This window comes from Falco cherrug, chromosome 2 (assembly GCF_023634085.1).
Source record: "Falco cherrug isolate bFalChe1 chromosome 2, bFalChe1.pri, whole genome shotgun sequence".
Lineage (NCBI taxonomy): Eukaryota > Metazoa > Chordata > Aves > Falconiformes > Falconidae > Falco > Falco cherrug.
The window spans coordinates 25407085-25426960 of record NC_073698.1 but is presented as its reverse complement, the minus strand read 5'-3'; the positions used below and the strand labels follow the sequence as shown (position 1 = coordinate 25426960).

The window sequence follows — 19876 nt, the reverse complement described above, 5'->3', positions numbered from 1 at the left end:
CAAGGGATGGGATCGTTATCCCTTTCTCTACCTATTTGATAATGTTCCTTCCACATTAAAAATACAATAGAATTTATATTAGAGGCCTTAAAGACTCACATTTTCCAGACATTTACCCAAACACATTTTTCAGTGGACATGCAGTGCTCACAGATCAGAACGCTGTTAATTCTCAAGTCAGTGGTGCTCGGCTTTTGAATGGCAGGCCAAATAGGTGGGAAGGGCAGCATGGTACTGAAGAACGGGTGGGTGGTACTCTGTCCTCAGAGTCTGTGCTGAGCCGAGACTCATGGGGGCTGTCAGAAGGCAAGAAAAGGGATATAAATCCTAATGGGAAAGGGGGAGGATGTGGAGGAAACCAAGCTTTTAATCACTTCTGCCCATTAGCAATACCAGAGAATTTTTCCTAAGACTAAAGGGAGGAGAGCCTGGTGTCCTTGTCAGATCCCTCTCTATATATATATTATTTGAATTTTATCTATCTCATAAATCCCTTTAGTAGTTTCAGCTGGATAAAGTATTCTTCTTGTTTCTTGTCATAAACTGCTGCAGCGTTCTTTTATGCAGCTGCCACATTTCATCCTAATGCAGCTGCATTTCACCCAGGGATGAAGTGATCCCTATATATAACTTTCGCATCAGTTTTTATAACCATTTAAAGTGCTTCAAGATGAGATGTGGGATGCAAGCTATTGTTTTATTAGTGTCATCACAAAGTGCTGCATTGTACAAATCAATTGTAAGCTAAGAAGAAAAGTGGTTTCGAAGTGATACTTGGAGATAGGGAGAGAATTTTGGGGTTAGGAGGGTTTTAAAATCTTGTTTCAGGAACTTAAAAGGAAGATAAAAAAAAAAAGGAAACTAACGTGGAATAAGGTTGTATAAACTGAGTGGACATGTGGGACAGTGGATAGGAGAGATGTCAGAGAAATGAATGGCAGAGAGTGAGTTTTAAGTGACTTCAGAGTGGAAGACATGGAAAGAAAAGGAGAAAGAAAACCCAGTAGTAAATAGAAAGGATTATGATGATAAACAGCAACCAAAGACCTTGAGAGGACACTCAAAGGAAGACCCAAGTCTCTTTGTTTTATCACATAGCTAAGCCATATAACAAGACGTGACTTCTCAGCATCAGTTGGCACTATTAACGTCATTGCTGTGCTATTAAGGTTATGTCTGAGGCTGTCGAATGTTAAGACAACTTGGTGTCCAGATCTCATTGCATTCTCATGTTTAGGTGCCTGATTGTGCTGAACACCCTGTACCTCAGCAGAGGGAGTTACTTAGACATCTGCGTAATGGGGTAATTCCCTGGGGGAACTGATTTTATGCTAAAGACTCTCAGGGGCAGTAAAGGCTGTCTGGAAGGGTCGCCAGTTACTCTGAATCAGGAGTCCCTCAGGTTATTTCTTGCTGCTGATGGCTTTGTGTGTCCCTGTGTCCCTGCTGACTTGTGCTGACTGCTTCAGTGGCCCCTGTGAGTCACCTCTCAGCTTAAAGAGCTTTGGGAGTGTAGCACATCGTACAAAGGTGTCTCCTACACTGCAGAGTGTTAGTGTTTTCCCTGCTGTTGTGATGCTATTTGCATAGCTGCCTTCCTGGTATTAGCATGAGGGAAATCATTCTGTTGTATACCTGGCTCTGATGAGATGCAGACGTAAAAAATATTAATACAGATACTGATCCCAGACCTGTAACGTTTCATGCCCGATGAACCTGCTACGAACCTCAGGCCCACCAGTTTTACCAGTATCCCATTAATTTTGGAAAGGAATTCAGCATAATGCTTTCAGCCAAAGGGGACTTAGGTTCCTAACTTCTTGCGGGAATAACACACCTCTCTTCTTGGGACATGCAGCCTTATTTAAGATAAAAGTCTGACGAGAACTCTCCCAGCTGGGCTGTGCAGAGTTTGGTTGTAGCCGGGAACAAAACAATTGTCATAGTGGTTGAAAGAAACATTTTATATAGTTCCAGGCTGTGTCTGAGCAACAGAAATGTCAGTAGCTCAGGAGGAAAAGCTATATAAGGGATCGTCTAACCAGGAAAAAACAATCTCATAGCACTGTCTTTGATTTCATTTATTCCATTGTGGAGAATCCTTTTCCAAGTTTGTGGTGGCAGCAGTGAGTAGTCAAGACAAGACTCCAGCTCAGTTTTGAGCCCACTCATCTCCTGACCCTGGTGTCCTTTGACTATCAATTTTATAGACTGTATTTTAAAAAAATACTTTATCGGTTCAGATTGCCTTCTTTTTTTTTCATTCCTCCCTTTTCATTAATCTCCCTGTCCTTGTGCTACAAGGTAGAGTGAAGAGAAGTTCCCAATTTCCTATTTTTATCTTAGCCCTGATTTTGTACCTTTTTATCATAAACCTTCCTTATTTATCTGCTCTCCAAAGTAAACAGTCCCAATCTTTTAATCTCTCAGCATATGGGATTTTTTTTTCATGTCCGTAAATAGTCATGCTTCTCACTTTCAGCCTTTCTAAGAAGTCAGAGCATGAATGGACATCATCTGGCTATTATTCACCAAGTGTAAAGGATTACACATAAAGAAACTACTCGTGAGCTTGAAAGGATATTTTTCTATTGACATTTTGAGTTAAATTTAGCCACAGTAGTTCAAAAGGTCCGTATTTTATTGTATTATTACTAGTACTACAATATTCTGCAAAAGCTTAAGGTCTATTAAAATAACACTTTGACAGCTTTATTTGTTCCTTGCTTGCAAAACATAACCTTGCCTCTAATAGTAATTATATGGCATGATATAAAATAATTCCAAATGAAATTCCACTTTTGAAAACCTTATTATCAGGATTTATTGAAGAGTACATATCATAGAGTAGTAAAATCATACAAATTCATTGTATGCTTATGTTTTATTTTGTGATATATTTGTACTATAAATGGTAATTTTACGGGTGCATGGTGCAATTACCCTTGTGTTATTATTGGAATTCTTCTGGAAAAGTCCTACAGAGTGGAAGGGAATGGGATAAAGCATTAGACCTCTACCTGAAAGCATTCCCTCAAATGGATTTCTCAGGAAATCATGCTAAAAGCCTAAATAATTTCAGAGACACCAACATCCTTTGCACAAAAGTTTATGCCATCCTACAAATAAAACTTCAGAATTTTCCCTTTTAAGGAATCCTGGTGGGTACAATACAACATGAAAGGTTACAGTAAATTGTATGTCTTTATTAAATTCCATGGGACTTCTTCCTTAGGGAATGTGAAAGGTTTTGTATTTTTCCATGATCAACACCAACCTGCCAGCAGCAGGTAAGCAAGATGATAATCTAGTAGTTAAGGTATTAACCTACTCCTTGCAAGCTATAGATGTGAGCCTCTTTTACTGTGGGTTTATGGTCCTTGGACCATTTATGACCTTGGAAAGTCATCTTTTCTCATATTGACAAGTATTTTCCTGTTCTTTGGAATGTAGCACCTTTACCCTACTGTAATCTAATTTCTTAGTTCAGAAGTAGCTTTGCAAATGCCACTCAATGGAAACCTGTCAGCCTTTAGTGTTACATGGTAGCTGAGTGACAATGGAGTGGTGGGATTAGGTCTCAAACATTTGGGATTTGGTCTGTCCAGACCAGATTTCCAAGGGTATTAGTCACTGATGAGTGACATAGCTATATTTTTATGGGCATTTAAGGAGTCAGGCACCTAATTCCCACCAACCTTACATATAAACTGCTTATGTACTTCTGAAGTGCTTTAAATCCCCATCTGTAAAATAAGAATAAAAGTTACACAGGGAAGTATCCTAAAGACTGTGAGATATAGGGGGATGACAGTAATAGTGGACATAGAAGTTACTCAGACTGGGCTGCAAGAAGAGGCAGAAACACACTAGATCTGTTCTCATACAGCTTCAGCCTGAGCTGAACTTTCCTATAGATCCCGCCTGCCCTCATGAGCACTCTTCTGGGAAGACGTCAGGGTGGTGACGTGGCTTGCTGGTGACATGACAGGTATATGGGACACAAGTGATGCATCAAGACCAGCAAGGCAAGGCTGGAGCTCTCCAACACAGTGTCTATAGCTACCCTGACCCTGCCTTAGGTATAAGACATGATCAGTCTTTCCTCCCCAGGAGTATTCTCTGGTTTACCTTTCAGACAGGTCCAAGCAGCTCCTGAAAGTAAAAGGGGTTATTAAACCCAGGGCTGACCTGAGCCTCCAAACTGACCCTAAAATGCCAGGTTGATGTTGTTCTGGAAGATGCAGTACAAACTCTGTCATCCCAACAGTTTTACTGCTCTTGAAGGAGGACCTCCTCTTGAAGGCAAGGACCAAAAGTTAATGTAAAGCATAGCACCAGCTTAACTACCTGCAAACCCTCTGAGCTGTAATGACACTGTTACTCTGCTCCCAAACAACACTCGCAAGAGTGAGACCTCTTCTACTTAACATACCTGCTTGGGATGGCCACTGGAGCTCACTGGCTGCACAGTAAAATGCACTCCTTTCCAATGACTTGATTAATCATTTTCTCTATCACTCCCAGATATTTTATCTTAGGTCCAGTAAATTAGATTTAAGTGGTGAAGAATTTAGGGGGAATAAAAAAGTAAGCATAAACAGTTACAGACAGATGAATAATAGCATTTATCACATAAAGTTGACATGAACATAATAGATGAGATAATTATGTACCTTATTTATTCTGGTTGCTTTCTTTCACTGTGTTGTGCAAAGGGATATCTGAATCTTAAGCAAAAAATCTAGTTTAAAAAAAAAGCGAGAAACACCAAAATAGAAGATAGAAGAGACAGAGGTAGAGTGGTAGAAAGGCAGAAACAAGAAGAAATGTTGATGTCTAGGCAGGAAAAGGGAAAGAACTGTAGTATCTAGGTCTTAGCACCAGTATTCACGGACAGTGATAAGGTCCCAAACTAGAAAATTACTCACATGATTTTCTCTTGACAGGTCAGTTTTCTCCAAACAATTTTTTAGACAGTTCTCCTGCATTCTTTCATGTGAGAAAGGACTGTCCCAGTGATTTGGGTTTTTTTGGGCTTGTTAAAATACAGCTAATGTGGACTAACCAGGACCCTTAGAGGATCTCGGTCAGCTTGCTAACTCAACAACAGACCATTCCTTGTTTTGGGGGGTTAGTGTTCTGCCAGTTTAGAGGGTTGAGCTAGAGCTTTGAAGGGTTGGCCAGGAACTGGTGTGGCACAAAGGGAAGCAGTAGAAAGAGCCAACTGGCGTTGGGTAGATGGGGTGAGCAGACTTTGGGTCATGCCAAGGGAGATGCTGCTTGTGGGTCGGTGGTGGCTCACAAGTTTCTGGGAGGAGCTGAGGCTCCTGCCAGCCTCAAGCAGGTAACTATGAGCTGTGTCCTCTCTAAAATCATTCTTCTTGGCATGACGGCCCTTCTCTGTGCTGTTGACAAGCTGCCTTGGAGCCACTTGTGAATACATGTGGTTTTTGAGGTCCTTCAGGGTTTCACCAAGACCATGCAGGTGCTGCAGGCTGGTTCAGACCCCTGCATTAGCTTGGACACGGGAACAGAACTGGACCAACACTACAAAAAGTAATTTCTGCAACACTTCATTGACAGCTTCAGTGTGGTCTTTTTGATGACTTCTCAAAAAGTCTTCATTGATGTTTAACCAGCAAGTAAAAAAAAAAGCAAATATTAGAGTATGTGCACAGAAAAAGAAGGATGAACTGAGCATCTCAAATTATGTTTTAAGCATTACAATATTCAGAAATGAAAGCATCTTTATTGCATTCTGAACTACAACTTGGATAACATGCCCAGAGCAAGATAATAGAAATTGCCTTTGGTGTCTGATAAGGAGTAAATCCTTGGTTGTGCCTTTTCACTTAAACTGTAGGAGCGGCCAAGAGGGGAACAGGTGCCTTTAGCCAGTGGAAATACACTTGTATGAGCAAAGTCATATATCTGGCTGGGCCAGCAGCACATTGCACTTCTCCCCTTCTGCTTTCCTCTGAGTAAGACCAGAAAGGAAAGAGAGAGATGGGATATGCGCTGGGCACTGATACGTGTCCAAGACCCAGTATCCTGGAATCTGACTTAGCAAATCTTATTCAAGGCTGAATCTGTTTGTTTGAGGTGGTCACCCAGAAAATGAGAATACTCCCCATAGATGCTTCCATGGAAGACATAGAGTCGAAGTTTTGAAGAAAGATGTTAATCAGTCAATCATTTTTGACTGGTTGCAGTGTGTTACAAACAAGAAAAAAATCAACCCACCCACCCCCACCCCAAAAGGGTGAGATTTACTTCCTTGGGTACTCCCTGCAATTATTCACCCATTGCAACCTGAGATTTTTTAGATCTCACTTTGGCTGCAGGAAGATTCCTCAGCAAACTCCTCTGAGTAGCCAACTGCAAAAAACATTGAAATATGATAAGCGTGTAAGAGCATTAAATGGTAGCATTCTCCATCACCCACAGCCTCTGTTAGTTGTGCTTCCAGGCCAGATGAAGCTAGAATGTACGTACAGCTGTTCTGAGTTGTAAAATACATATTGAACTGGGATTGATTCATCTGTGTTTCATGAGATTGAATTAAGCAAAATAAAAAAGTATAAAGACTTGTCTTTTTTCCAAGTATTTAATAAAAATAGGCAGTCTCACTGGAACATAATAGAGATGTGCTTTCAGCACACAGATGTGCAATAGTGAGAGCCACATTTTATGTAAACTGCTCATTCTTTTGTGCAGTGTTAAGAACTGAATGTACTTTCATACTCCTTTTTTTGGCCTCAACATGCACTAATGTCAAAGCAAATGAAGACCTGTTGGTAAATTCTTTTCAGCACTGCTAATGATCGCAGCCATTGCAGAGCTGTTACTGGCTGTCTAATCATCTTTGGAAGTCCAGCTTTTGATACATAGACCTTGTGTTCTGAATTTTGATTTCTGCAACAAAATTTGCTGGCATTTAGAGATCAGAAAGGTGTTTGGGTCACATACTGTACAGTATATTCAAAGCAAGTTTTATGGTGAGCTTCAGTGGGTGAAGTCATCAAGGGTATGAGTGACTTGAGCAGAATTACACGGCAAAAAATTCATGCCAGCATCTCCTATCTATAAAAATGTATTTTAGTAGAAAACAGATTTACAACTGGAATATTTTTTGCATGCAAGTCAGAACAAGCAGAACAAGGGTCTGATTTTCTTTTTCCAGTTCCATTCCTTGCATTATATTTAGGGGTTTGTGTTATTGCTGCCTAGATTTTACAACCACAAATGTGCCAAAACCCTTGACTAGTTCATTCAGGTTGAATAATAAGCAACATAAAATGTCTACTTTCTTCAACACCTGCACAGTCTATTCCTTTGTGTTTTGCAAATGTAAGAGGTGCAGGTATGTGTTTTGACTTTGATCTTGTAAACTGGAACTGTACATGTGGTAGATCCTGATCTGTATCTGGGCAGCAAGGACACATTGCCCAGGTTTCCCCAGAAGCCCACGTTTATCTGGGCGAGCGTCTATTTTCAGTTGTTCTTCCAGCTGCTGTGGGAGCAGCTGCACACGCAGGCAGTGTGGGTGCTGGGCAGAGCTGGACCTGGCACGCTGCTTTCCCTAAAATAAACCGACGGAGCTTGGTAAAAATTGAGGTACCCCACTGTCAGCATGCATTGGTCATCTCAGAGGTTGGGTGCATAACCATGTGTGACTGCTGGAGTGCACAAAGTCTGTTTCACTGGAGACACTTCAAAATTTATCCTCGGTTTTTGTGTAGCTGACATGTATTTACTGCTGCTTTAGTAACTGCACTGTGTGGATCTGCCTCTCCCATGCAAAAAGCTTTTAGGTCTTAGGTAGTCCCCCTCTCAAATATGATTTTCTTCCATTCCCTCATGCTCACCTTTCCCTACTGTCACCTCCAGAATCAGGAGCATCTATTGTCTTGTCCAGCTGATGATTCCCTCACCTCTATAAAGTGTTATATATAAGGTGTTATATATAAAGGGTGCTATAAAGAAATACTTCAGAGTGATGACAGTACTTTTAAGCAACCAACAGCTATTACCAAGTCTCTTTGTTATTTCCTTGTAATTAAAAGAACTTCTAATGCGAAATAACAAAGTGTGAACTTTTTTCTCTTTTCTTTCTTCTCAGAAATCGAAGCAAAGGAGGCGTGTGACTGGTTACGTGCGGCTGGATTTCCCCAATATGCTCAGTTCTATGAGGGTAAGTGGGTTTTTCTTCTCTTTTTGCAGTACTGAAAGTGCACTGGGCCCTTGCCAGGAGAGATTGCAGACAGCCAGCTCTACATTTGACTGAGTTATGGCCATGGCTGGCTGCTTCACAAAGCCTCAGCTGCTGGAGTCATACCAGTGCCTAAAGAAAAGTAAGATTCTTGCCCTCATAGCCATGGGAAGAAAAAAAAATGAGGGACATAGTTTGTGTAAACCTCAAATGTTAAAAAAAAACAAGTAAAAAACCCCAAATACATAGGTCTCTCTTTATTTTAAACTTCCTGAACTGCATCTAAAATAAAACACTGAAAGTTAATGAAAACTTCAATCTTACTGAAAATTTCAGTCTTACTGAAAATAAGACTTAAAACTCTGCAAAGTTACCAAAAGGGAATAATCTGAGCTGCATTTCACATTTGCAAAGCAAGAAAAGCTTTGGTGCTAACTCAAAGCAAATGGCTGTGTCCCCTCCCTAGCTGTACAGTTTGTGCCCAGCGAAGCGGTGTCCCCGAGGCAGGGCGAGTGGCTGCACTGCTGCTGCCTCCGGGAGCAGTTTGGTGACTGGGGTTGGGTTTTTCCTGCTCTCCCTAGCCCAGTGCTGAGAAGGAAACTGAAGCTGATGCAGCTGATCCTCATTTTCCTCAAACTGCTTATTCTCTCCGCCAGAGACACAGAGCCAGCTCAGGCCCACTCGGGCTTATTAGCCGAAGTGCAGCTCTGCCAAATGCCGCTGGACACCTTCCAGGGTCAGCTTGGGTCTGGAGGCAGCACGGCTCCATGCATGGAATGATGGCCAAGAAACCTCACGGGTCAGAGCCAGCTCTGCAGAGAGCCAGTTGGACAGTGTCCATCCCCTCATGTGGGACTGGGGGCAGTGGGAACATGGTGCTGAGGACACCTCCATGGCTTCTGATGGCCAGCTGAGGTATCTCAAGGCTCAGGTGCTAGGCCCTGGGTCCTGATGGTGCTCGGTGACTAGGAGCACCATGCAGAGATGCCCAGGTGGCTCTGCGGGAGCCAGGCAGGCTCTGTTAAACCCGGCAAGGAACTAATAAGCATGCCACACCAAAGCTGACATAGATGTGTGTCTGTCACAGTCCCTGGGTGCTCAGTAATACTTTTGTGTCTGCTTTGTAATCAGAGTAACTCAGATACCAACTTCCCCAGAGGAAGGAGAGCCTGCTGCCTGATGAACTCAAAGGAATGTTCCCTCCAAAAAACAACCTGTGCTGGGCTCCCACAGTTCCCATGCAGTCAATACATGCTCTAGACAGTCTGTGTCTCTGAAAAAAGGTCCTTTTTACAGGCATCCATTATGTCAGTGTTAAGCACTAGTGTCTGAAAATGCTGGCTGCAGTTCCTGTATCACAGCATCCTGCTGTGGTACCTAAGCATGGCAGAGCAATCTGGAGAGCAGCCACAGCACTGGAACCCATCCCACTGTTACAGAGCCCACTAATGTGTTGCAGCCATGTCACTTTTCATTACAAATGTCAGCTTCCAGCACGCTAGTCTGGCTTTTTAGTTAATATTGGGGATTATAATTCAGCTCATTTTTTTTTGTTTCTTTTACTTGAGTAACCCTTTGTCTGAAATTGTTATTGGGGGCTGTATTAAAAGCAAAAAACACAGAACGTTTCTGTTCCATGGGAAAAGTCTGATGTGGTATAATAATAACAACGAGCAAATAACTGTGATGAGAATGGAGAACTTTGTTGCTCATGTGAATGAAGAAAGTGTGTTGGCAATTCCCTGATCTTATTCGTTTGTGCTAGGCACTAAAAAAAAAAACAACAAACCCAACAGCTAAACAATTAAGTATCTTATTAAAGCCAAAATGAAATAATCTTGCTGTCTCTTTGGTGCACAGGACATTCAACTGTACCTTTAACAGGAAAAAAAAAAAAAGTGACTGAAGGGGTCACAGATACAGCTGGAAGGGAACCAGAGATGAGTAAAATTGGCCGTACTAGGTTTCAGTAAGCAAGCACATGCAAAGCATTTTAGATGTAGACAATGTATTTTCATTTGACTAGCAAGCAGTCATCTTAATATTGTGTCTCCTTTTATAGACTCCCAGTTTCCTATTGACATTGCTGCAGTAAAGAAAGATCATGATTTTCTTGACAAGGACCTTGTAGAACCTCTTTGCAGGTAAATAACACCCAAAGTTTCTTTTCTGATAATTTAAAAACTTGAGGTGATTTATTATTGTTAGCATAGCAGCAGAAGCAGCAGCAGAGATGTTTGCTTGTCCACATGAATTAAGCAATGATATCTATAACATTATCATTCTGAATTCATTTCTCTTAAGGAAAATCCTGGAGTAGGACCCCCACTACAGTCATATGATTTGAGAAGACCCAAATCCAATGGATTTGAAACACCTGCCTTTTAAGAAAGGTCTAACAGTAGTAAAAGCAAAACCTGAACACGAGAGGTACATTTGAGTTGCACACAAATAACCCTTATATCCAAGCACAACAGAAGAGATGAAACTCCATTGCACAGAATCCAGCAAATACTTTCTCTGGCAGCAGACGCAGTGTTCATGCCGCTGTGATTCCATTGGTACTCTGCTTTTGGCACCAGTAACAGAAGTGGGACCAGAACCCCACAGTACTACAGTTGCTACAACTAATGACTGGTTTGCCCCTCCCAGAGGGCTTGTGTTTGCTGTTTATCTAGATTTTTATACTCTGCCTGTGATGAATGTATCGTATTGCATTGCTCAAGTATTGTCCCCCAGGACTCAAGAAGCAGCAATTCTGTGGCAGTTTTGCAAAACCACATTGCAGAGGCATTGTTCCCCTCTTCCTTCTCCTGTGCTCAGCTCAGGCTGGGTTCTGCTTCTCTCCTCTTCAGTAAGGACAAAAGAGCATCTGGCCCCTAACCAGGCAGGCTTTATTACACGTTATGGAAACTTTCACAATATCAACATCGAGATAATTGGACAAAACTCTGTTACCCCTTCTGCATCTGTGGCTAATGTCATCAGAGAGCGTACGCTGTTCCACTACACATAGTACTGTGCATTGCAGGGATTAATGAGTCTGTGATGGGGTCTGCAGAGAGGGTTTCTGAGAATCACAGAAAATAGGGATGGAAGATAGTGCATCTAGTCCATTTCTCCTTCCTGGGCTATGCCGTCCTTCCTGGAGGATCCAGGCAATTCCTGGACATAGCTGTCAGAATACTTTCCCTGGCTGCAACTGAGACCTGTTGCTTCTCATTTCGCCTATCATGGTTATGGAGAACAGAATCTTCTCTTTCTCTGTGTAACAGCCTTTGTGTCTGAAGATAAATCAATAGGAAAGGCTTGGATCCTTCAGCGATTGCGCTCAAGGATGCCAGGGAGCAGAGTAACTGTAGAGACTTGATCCACTGCTATCCTCTACAGCTTGGTGGGAGGGATTGCTATGCCCATGCCTGAGAAAACCTTCCTCACACACATACGTGCATCCCCCTGCTTCAGTCTGGCATGGTGGAAGACATAGTTTGCTGTAGTTTAGGAACTGGAAAGTAGTAGTGGTAGGAGGTTGATATCTCTTCCCGTCTGCCCTTTCCCAGAAAGTTAGAGGACCATCCTAAAGTGGCAAGTATGATGTCTGTCCCTGTCCCTTTCTTGTGAGAGCAAACAGTGAGGTGCAGTCTTGCATAGCTCTGTGGCTCTCCCCAGTCTTCTCTGAAGTAATTGGCAATGGTAGTACTTTAATCATGGTCACCAGGCATCCAGCACCTACACAGCTACATGGGAACAGCTCATCTCTTGCTCCCCTGACCTCTCTGTAGACTCACAGATACACCTGCAATTACACTCGGTTGATACATTTATAAGGATTTCTTTGTGAGCTGAACAGCTAGAGGCTGAAGGGGTTTTCTTTTATTAAAAGATGAGATTTTGGAAATTAAACTTGCAGCTGGGTAGATGTACTCATTTGACAAAATGCTTTGTATCAGTCTAGATCAAGTGATACTGCTGAGACCTGTAGTACATAAGTACAGACAGAGATCTTTCCAAACTATTTTATTCAAAGGATAATAAAAATAATAAAAAAGGGGTTTATGACTATCTAGTAACTTTTTCTGTAATGATTTTATTCAGAAGACAACACCTGTTGACTTCAATTTTTGTGGGAGTTTTAGATCTAAAAAAGGAATAACACCTCATATACTAGTTCAGTAGAAATACAAGTGTTACGTACAGGTAATCTTTTCAGATTGCAGACATTTAATTTGCTGTAGCTCAGCAGCTCCAAACCTTTAGCTGAGATCGACCAGTAAAAAGCAGTTGTGCAAAATGTCAAGGTTCAGGTTCATCAGAAGCAGCAGAGTGTCAGCCACTGCCCCCAGTAGCAGCTTTGTTACTGTGTTAAGTTATCAAACCAGCGTCTTCCAAGTTTTCCAGTGTACTGGAAATCCTCGTAGCTTGGCTGTCCGCTGTGGCTGGTTTTCTACCCTTGCTTTGGTCTGTTGCAGCATTACTACAGGGTGCATGCCAGTGTATCATACAAGTGTCACGGGCTATGGTGCACTTCCATCAAACAGAAAGCTAAAAATAAGGTTGGTTATTTTTTCTGTATGCACCGGTTCCCAGGCTGGGAGCCAAACTTCCATTCTTTAAACACCCAAAACTGTCCTCAAAGCTATGCATGACCAGCCCTTCACACTGACTAACAGTGCATTCTGCCTGTAGTACTGAACAAAATATGGGTTTCTCATTTTTATTTGGAGTATAATTTTAAAGCTGGAATGCTGGAGTGGATAATCGTCTTGAACAGTTTTAGCTTTGAACGGTAATGGTTCTAGCATAAACACTGATTTTCTCTGCTCTTGTGGGTTGAAATCAGACTCTCAATCTCATTTTACAATCAGTTTTCTTATGGCATCGCAGTATAAAAGACAACATGAGGCACAAATGCAGAGGAACTTTTCTTATTTTAAGGTAGCAGGTAGTATTTTAGTCAGAAAGCCTGAGACTCCCTGATGCAAAAGATTTCAGTGACCTGTTTCAGATATTCTAACACTCCTGCTGTTTACAATATCATTTAAAATTTGGCAGAGTAAAGACCAAATTTGAGGCCTTTGGGTTAGAGACGTATCTATCAAGAGACTCCACTCAGATTTTATTGAGTAATGAACAATAGAAAATTGCCATGCAATCTGCAGGCGAGCACTGTCAGTCTGCCAAAATAATAATTGGGCATGAAAATTTTATAGCTGGATCTCTGTGTCATTTCCAAAATAGCAGCAACCAACTCTGCTCTGGGAACTTTTGTGGCTGCTGTGATAAGAGGGTGAAAAGGAAAAGCCAAGCCATGTTGTACTTTTTGTATTCACGTAAATACAGTGACTAAGAATATAAAGAACAAGTATGTAACGGTCTGATACATAGGCCTCTAACCCAAACTCTTAACATTTGACCTGTGCCAAGAAGCCAGCAGCCTTTTTTTGCATAGCTGTTGTCTCTTGGATAGCTTGTAAATGACCAAAACGTCGCCGTATATGGGACATCTTTCCATTAGCGTTTTTAAATGATGGTTGTATAGTCAGTATCATCTGCTGAGTTACATTGCGCTAGGTGCTGTTAGGAGATAAGCCCAGCTCTCCCCATGCAGTATGGAAACCCCTCCTCTGAAGTCAGTAGAATGGCTCCCATTGACCTCAAGGAGGGTTGACTCACCTCCTGTGAGCATGTCACCTATGAGGTAGCTCAGCGGCAGCCATGATAAAAAGTGGTAGGACTGGAAAACAGTGTATTCTTTTCATGCACAGAACTGGTGGAGCAGGGACATGCTGGTGAAGGGTTCACACACCAGCCCTGACAGTACTGGGAGGACCCTTTTTCAGTGTTCAGACCTCATCATGAGGAGCTGGATGTCCTCTTCCCACAGCACCAGAAGCAGCCAGCTAAGGGCATGTATATGCAGCACCTAAACTTGAATAGGAATAATGATAAAACAAAGGGGTAGTGTCATGTTTCCCTCAGAGGGGAGTTTACAGAACTATATAGTGTGTTTGCCTGGTCATGCTTCATAAGAGAGGACATGTGCAGATCTGCTGATGTAGGAGACACAGTGCTGTCCATGCTAGCCCTCCCCACCGTGCCTCATCCTGCATGACTGGTTGGTGCTTCTGGCTGCATTCCCCACCAGCTGCTTGGAAGCAGCTGCAGAACAGGTCCAGGGGAATGCATGGAGTTCCAAGTCCCTTCAAAGTGGTCTTCCTATTGTCTGGATGGCTCTTCAAGCAGGACAACAGTTCCCATACAAGGTTTTCCAGCTAGTCGGATCCTGCATTGCTACAAGGTAGTATTTATTTGTAAACATGCTTAGGGCTGTACAGGAGCGAAAGTCAGAGATTTCTTGCTTCTGAAGAACTTAATGGTTAATAATTACAGCACTGGGGTTGGGATTCAGAGCCCTAAATACCTGTGTCTATTGCCACCTTAGATCTCCTAAGGTATCCCAGACTTCTCCATGGGCTGGCTGGACCAAGAGGACCTGCAGCAGCTAAGGCCAGGCTTGATACTCTTGGGAATCTAAAATAGCACCAGATGCCTCTGTTTGGGCACCTGAATCGCTCTAGTGATGTTAAGTATTGTTTCAAGGGACACTTTTCAACATAGAGATGATGTTTCTCCATAGAGAGAAGCGTCAAACCATAAAAATTTACCTGTGATGGCCTGGAGAAGAAATAAAATTAACATCAGTGAAGCACTAGCTATAGTAAATATTTTGCAGGCTTCCTATGAACACTGCAGAGCTTTCCAGAGAAGCATTCAAATGCATCCTAGATGATGTGGGTTTTATATAGTCACCTCTCTTGTTTTTATTTAATGGAGTTTTTTTCCTGCCTTTTCTCAAGTCCAGATTTTGTGTTCTGATAACATTACAAACAGGCAGTTTTTCCCATGTTTTAAGCAGTGTCGTCAAAGTGTAGTGCTTTTCTCACTTCGACTGGGACATTGGTGACAGCCTTTTATAGCCAGAGACTTTTATTTTCTGGTTTTGTGTAAGATTTGCTGAGGATTTGGCTGTCAGTCATCTAACAACTTTAAGCAGACGAGAAAAGCTTTCTGCCATGGCTGGCACATCAACAAGGCAAAAGAAGTTGAAACAGACTGGCTTTGATTGTAGTTGTTAGTACCAGGGAAGCTCACAAATGCAATCATTAGTTCTCTGTTTCACTGGCAAATCTTTCCACAGCATTGGCAGAGACCCAGAAAGCATGCCAATGTTTTGTAGATGGGTGAGTTTAAGACCTGAGGTTGAGCCCTTGGCACCCAGTAAAAAGTAATTTTGTTTTTGACAGAGCAAGTTCTTCAAAGCAAAGCCAGGTTAGAAAGCAGCTGGGGCTTCCCAAGCCTCCAGTTTAAGTAACGGTACTCACTTTTATAGAGATGACCTCCAAGTCCCTGCTGAAACGATCTCCCTTTTGGATGCTGTCAGTGGGAAAGCGATGGCTTTGGATACTCTTGTTGGTTTGATCACATGCTTTCTGTGCCTTTCTGTGCTGAAGAAGCAGCCCTTCTCAATAGAAGTGCCGTGACACTTTCTGCCATTGACTGGACATGTACAGGGGTACCTGGGTGCAAACAGGGCGAAGGGTATGTCAAGGGCTGTTGCTTCCCTGTCATCCCACTCCTGAAGTGCGTGGCTTGCTCCTTGGTTTTTAGAAGGCAAGCAACACCATAGGGAATGGAAGGAGCACTGGTCCCTGTATTTAAAATGTTTTTCTCTACACCTTCTCCTTAACAACTGCAAATAGGCAATAAGTGTAGCAGTTTTTTGTAAACTATTGAGGAGGCAGTTGTAGAGATTAGCTGCCAGGGAGTGTTGTGGAGACAGCCCTCTTTCTCAGGAGAGCTGCTTCAGTGCCTGCTCTTGTGGAAGCGAGGGAGGTGGCGTCAATGGCTTGGATTTCAGAGTTGATGAGCATCTTACAAGGAGGCATGGCTTCTCAGGATTTCTGAGCCTCTGCGCGTGAATTTAGGTGACGCATGGCTCTTGGTCAGCCCTGCAGGACACATTTAGGTCAAGGAAGCAGCGAACACCTCCTCATCCTTGGTCTGGCCACTCACCATGTCAAGGTGTGAAGACGCAGTGGGAGCTTGACTCAGGTATGCAGCTACGAGCGCTCAGGTGGCACACAGCTGCACATCGGTGTGGAAATGTGGCTACAGACTTGGCCCTTCAGCAGAGGCCAGCTAATGCAGAGGTGTAGGAACTCTGACCTGAGCCTCCAGTTCACCTCTTGGAGGAAGCTGTCTCCAAGGATATAAAGTTGGGCTGGAGTCCTTTGAAAATGTGTCTGTGCCTCTGTATATCTGGAATTCATATAACTATGCAAATTTAAACATTTTGCACTCCAAAGAAGCGCTGAACATTATTCAGCCCCAGGGCCCCAAGAAAATGCAACTTCGGGTTGTGAAATTCCATGTTTGGGCAAAAGATGAGCTTTGCAATAATAGATGTAATCCCAGAGGAGGATTTGTGGGCAGGAGGCTGAAGATATAGCTACAGAGACACTAATCCTGAAATTTATTTCAAGAACTTTACAATCATGCATGCAGGGTGTGCTTGTGCATGCATTATACTCACATTAATGTGGTGAGCACAGGACATTTCTGATATGGCATAACCGGTTTATTGGCTTGAGTTAGGGAGGAGTATTTTATCTAAATGAGTAGGTGATATTTTGTGAGGGTATTTTTTTAAAGAAAAATCCACATTTGGTGGGATGGTTCTTTATTAATGGTGGCAATTTGAAAGAATTTCTAATATTAGAACTTCCAGGGAGGAATATGTTAATGCCATAATATTCTTATATTATGTAAGAGGTTATATTATCAGTTTGATACTTTGTTCTGTGTCCTTGTAACTTATCACATACATTTTAAATTCTATCAGTTCTGGAGATTTGCAGCCTCTCCTTGAGACCCAGAAGCAACAGGGGCAGCTCTTGCTGCAAAGACACAGGAGACCCAGGCAGCCTACAGGAGAGCGTTGTGGGCACATGGCTCTCTCACTCTGCCTCTATTGTGAAACTCAGCCCTAAATCTGGAAAACATTCAAAATCAAACATACCTAACTCTGAGCCTCTGATTTTTGAATATGGTTGGTTTCATGACCCGGGATCTTTAAGTATAAAACCCACCTAATCAGGTATGATCAGCATGGCAGGTTCTCTATTGAAAGAGGGTGTTCTCTTGTGCTCTGCCTCTGCACATGGGCGCGCACACACATTCACTTTCCATCTTTATCAGGTTGCCATTTAAACCCACTGTCATCATGGAATAGCCTTGTATCTAGGGAGCAGAAGCCTTATAGAGTCCCTGGTAACATCATTATGAACATAGTGAAAAATAACTAAAAATACTTTTGAATATGTTAGATTTGTTACATGTTGGGTGTGTTAACCTGTCTATAAGATCCACAGGTATGGGAAAGGGACTATTGGCTGTGGAGAAGCATTTAACTAACTGCTAGCAGTTCTTTATGTCAACATTCTAAAGGAGGTGTTAACTGTATAAAGTGAGCAGCTGCATCTTTTTCTTTTGTTTTTCACCAGTGTTTTGAAATCCCTGTTTAGACCAATTATCTTATGGTCCTGCAGAAGGCAACTTACCTCCTCCTTCTCTTGTCATTTCCCCAGCCATCAGAGGTTTATAACTGTTTGTTTGTTTGCTTATACCCGTTTACTTTGCTAAGTACTTAAATGTCTATGAATTAAAAAACAATGTATAAAACCAGGCTGTCAAGTAATGTGAAGCTAGGATTCCTTTTTAAAGAGTGGTCTGATAGTCTGGAATAACATGACCAGTATCGTTTCTGAAGCCTGTTGTATGCAGTTGGCACCCTAGAGGCAGATAAGAGAAAAACTTTTGAACTTACGAAAAGTCATGCCCTTTAATCAGAGGCTGCTAATCTTTTGAATTTGCTTTGCCTTGTAGACGACTGAACACACTGAACAAGTGCGCCTCAATGAAACTCGATGTGAACTTCCAAAGAAAAAAGGTAAGGAAACTTCATGAAAAGTGCTGGCTTTGCCCTGGCTTTTATGATAAGCCCCCCCTCCACCCCCCAATTTAGCCTTTAAGTCAGTAATACTCTTAAAAGTAAGTTAAGTGTATTTGACTTTGAACACGTGTGTCAGCATTATCTGGATGCATGATAACGTGAATTGCTGAATCTTGAAATTATAAATAAACTAGAAAAAAGACGGTGACTAATACAGCAGGAACAATACTACGTGTGTTAAAAGGGCACACACAGTACTGAAAAATGTATGTATGTGCAATTTAAGTTAGCGGGTGAAAAGACAGTGCGGTTTCATTAGACTGGCTTGTTTGCCAATGCCATGTGAGTACACAATGGAAAATCCTGCTTGGAAAAAATGGAAGCTGCTCAGATGAAAACAATAGCTTGCTTTATTTCTTGTACTGACTTATTCCCAGTTAAGAACATGAAAATAAACTCTGTCATCCTTACAAGTTCCTGCGTAACATGGGAATTATTTGAGCTTGAAGGGTTTCAGCAAGGACTGCAGAAACTGCCTGTCGATTTTGAGAGTTTTGTAACATGTCTGACATTAACTGTTGAACGTTTAGTTTTCGGGTCACAAATTCCTCCAAGCTCTTCAGTAGTGTACAACGGTAGTTGTTGACTCTGAGAAATCTTGCTGTCTGTTTTTCCTTCCTTAGAATGTTTGTCTAATGTTTTTTAAAAACTACCTCTGAGAGTTGCATTTTTGGCTTCTTTGCAGATTCTGTCTATTCATACTCTATTCACTGTTTGAGGGAACTTGAACAAAGAATGGTTTTAATGTCCAGATACTCTGCCTTTGGCACATGCCCATTTGTTCCTCTGTGTAGGTAGCCTTTTTAGCTTGCATTTTTTCCACTCTGGAGCCACGGGGACCTCTCCTCTTCACTGCTTCAGACCTGATGGGTTTTTCTTTTCTTTGATAAGTGCCAACACTTTCACATCAAACACCCACATCATACTTGAGAGAGGGAATTGCAAAATCCCCTGACTACACAATAACTTTATGACTTGGGCAGGTAGGCACTATAGGAGGAGGCTGAGGTCCTTCAGCAAAAACTAACTGAATTGATTATGTTGTTGAATGGCTTGGAGTGGTGTCTGGTTTGCATCCACGAGCTTGTGTGCTTCTGTTCAAGCAGAGATACTGGAGCTGCACAAGAGGCAGAGTTATGAAAAGCAACATACAGTGAACACTGATTGTCCTCTGGAAATTTTGTTTAGCTCCTCTCCTTCTCTTCAACAAATATTTTGAGTTCAGTGTGAGGTTTGTATGCTTGCTTGCTTACTTCTTTAAGTGTCTGATTATGTTGGGTTAAAGAAAGGAGAATTTTCTTGTCATCTTTGGGTTTTATTGATTTTTGCTACCACTACTCCCTGTTCTGAACGGATTGAAGCCCTCAGCTGCTCTCCTTACCAATGACCATTAATTTGCTATGGAAGTGGGACCGCCCTGCTTGGTACTCTTTCAGAGGGACAGAAGCTACTTGGGTCCATACCCACACAAGGCCAAGAAGAAGCAGAGCACAGAAAAATGTAGAGAAAAAGGGCATGAAGGAGGTTTGAGATGACAGATACAGAGCACCTGAAAGTAGAAGAAAATGTGGGAGAGAGAAGAGGGAGGA

General features: G+C 42.2%; 1 protein-coding gene across 5 annotated transcripts in view; it reads left to right on the top strand.

Annotated features, from left to right (window-relative positions):
- The window catches only part of STARD13 (StAR related lipid transfer domain containing 13), a 297402-nt gene that overhangs the window by 250342 nt on the left and 27184 nt on the right, over nt 1–19876 (top strand). For 4 of the 5 annotated variants that reach the window (XM_055702062.1, XM_055702063.1, XM_005446478.3 and 1 more), the window contains 3 exons: nt 8126–8197; nt 10278–10359; nt 18161–18224. In XM_055702062.1, coding sequence (XP_055558037.1) covers nt 8126–8197; nt 10278–10359; nt 18161–18224 — 218 coding nt within the window. The remainder of the gene's footprint in view (nt 1–8125; nt 8198–10277; nt 10360–18160; nt 18225–19876) is intronic. The other variant, XM_027815562.2, reaches the window with a different exon arrangement.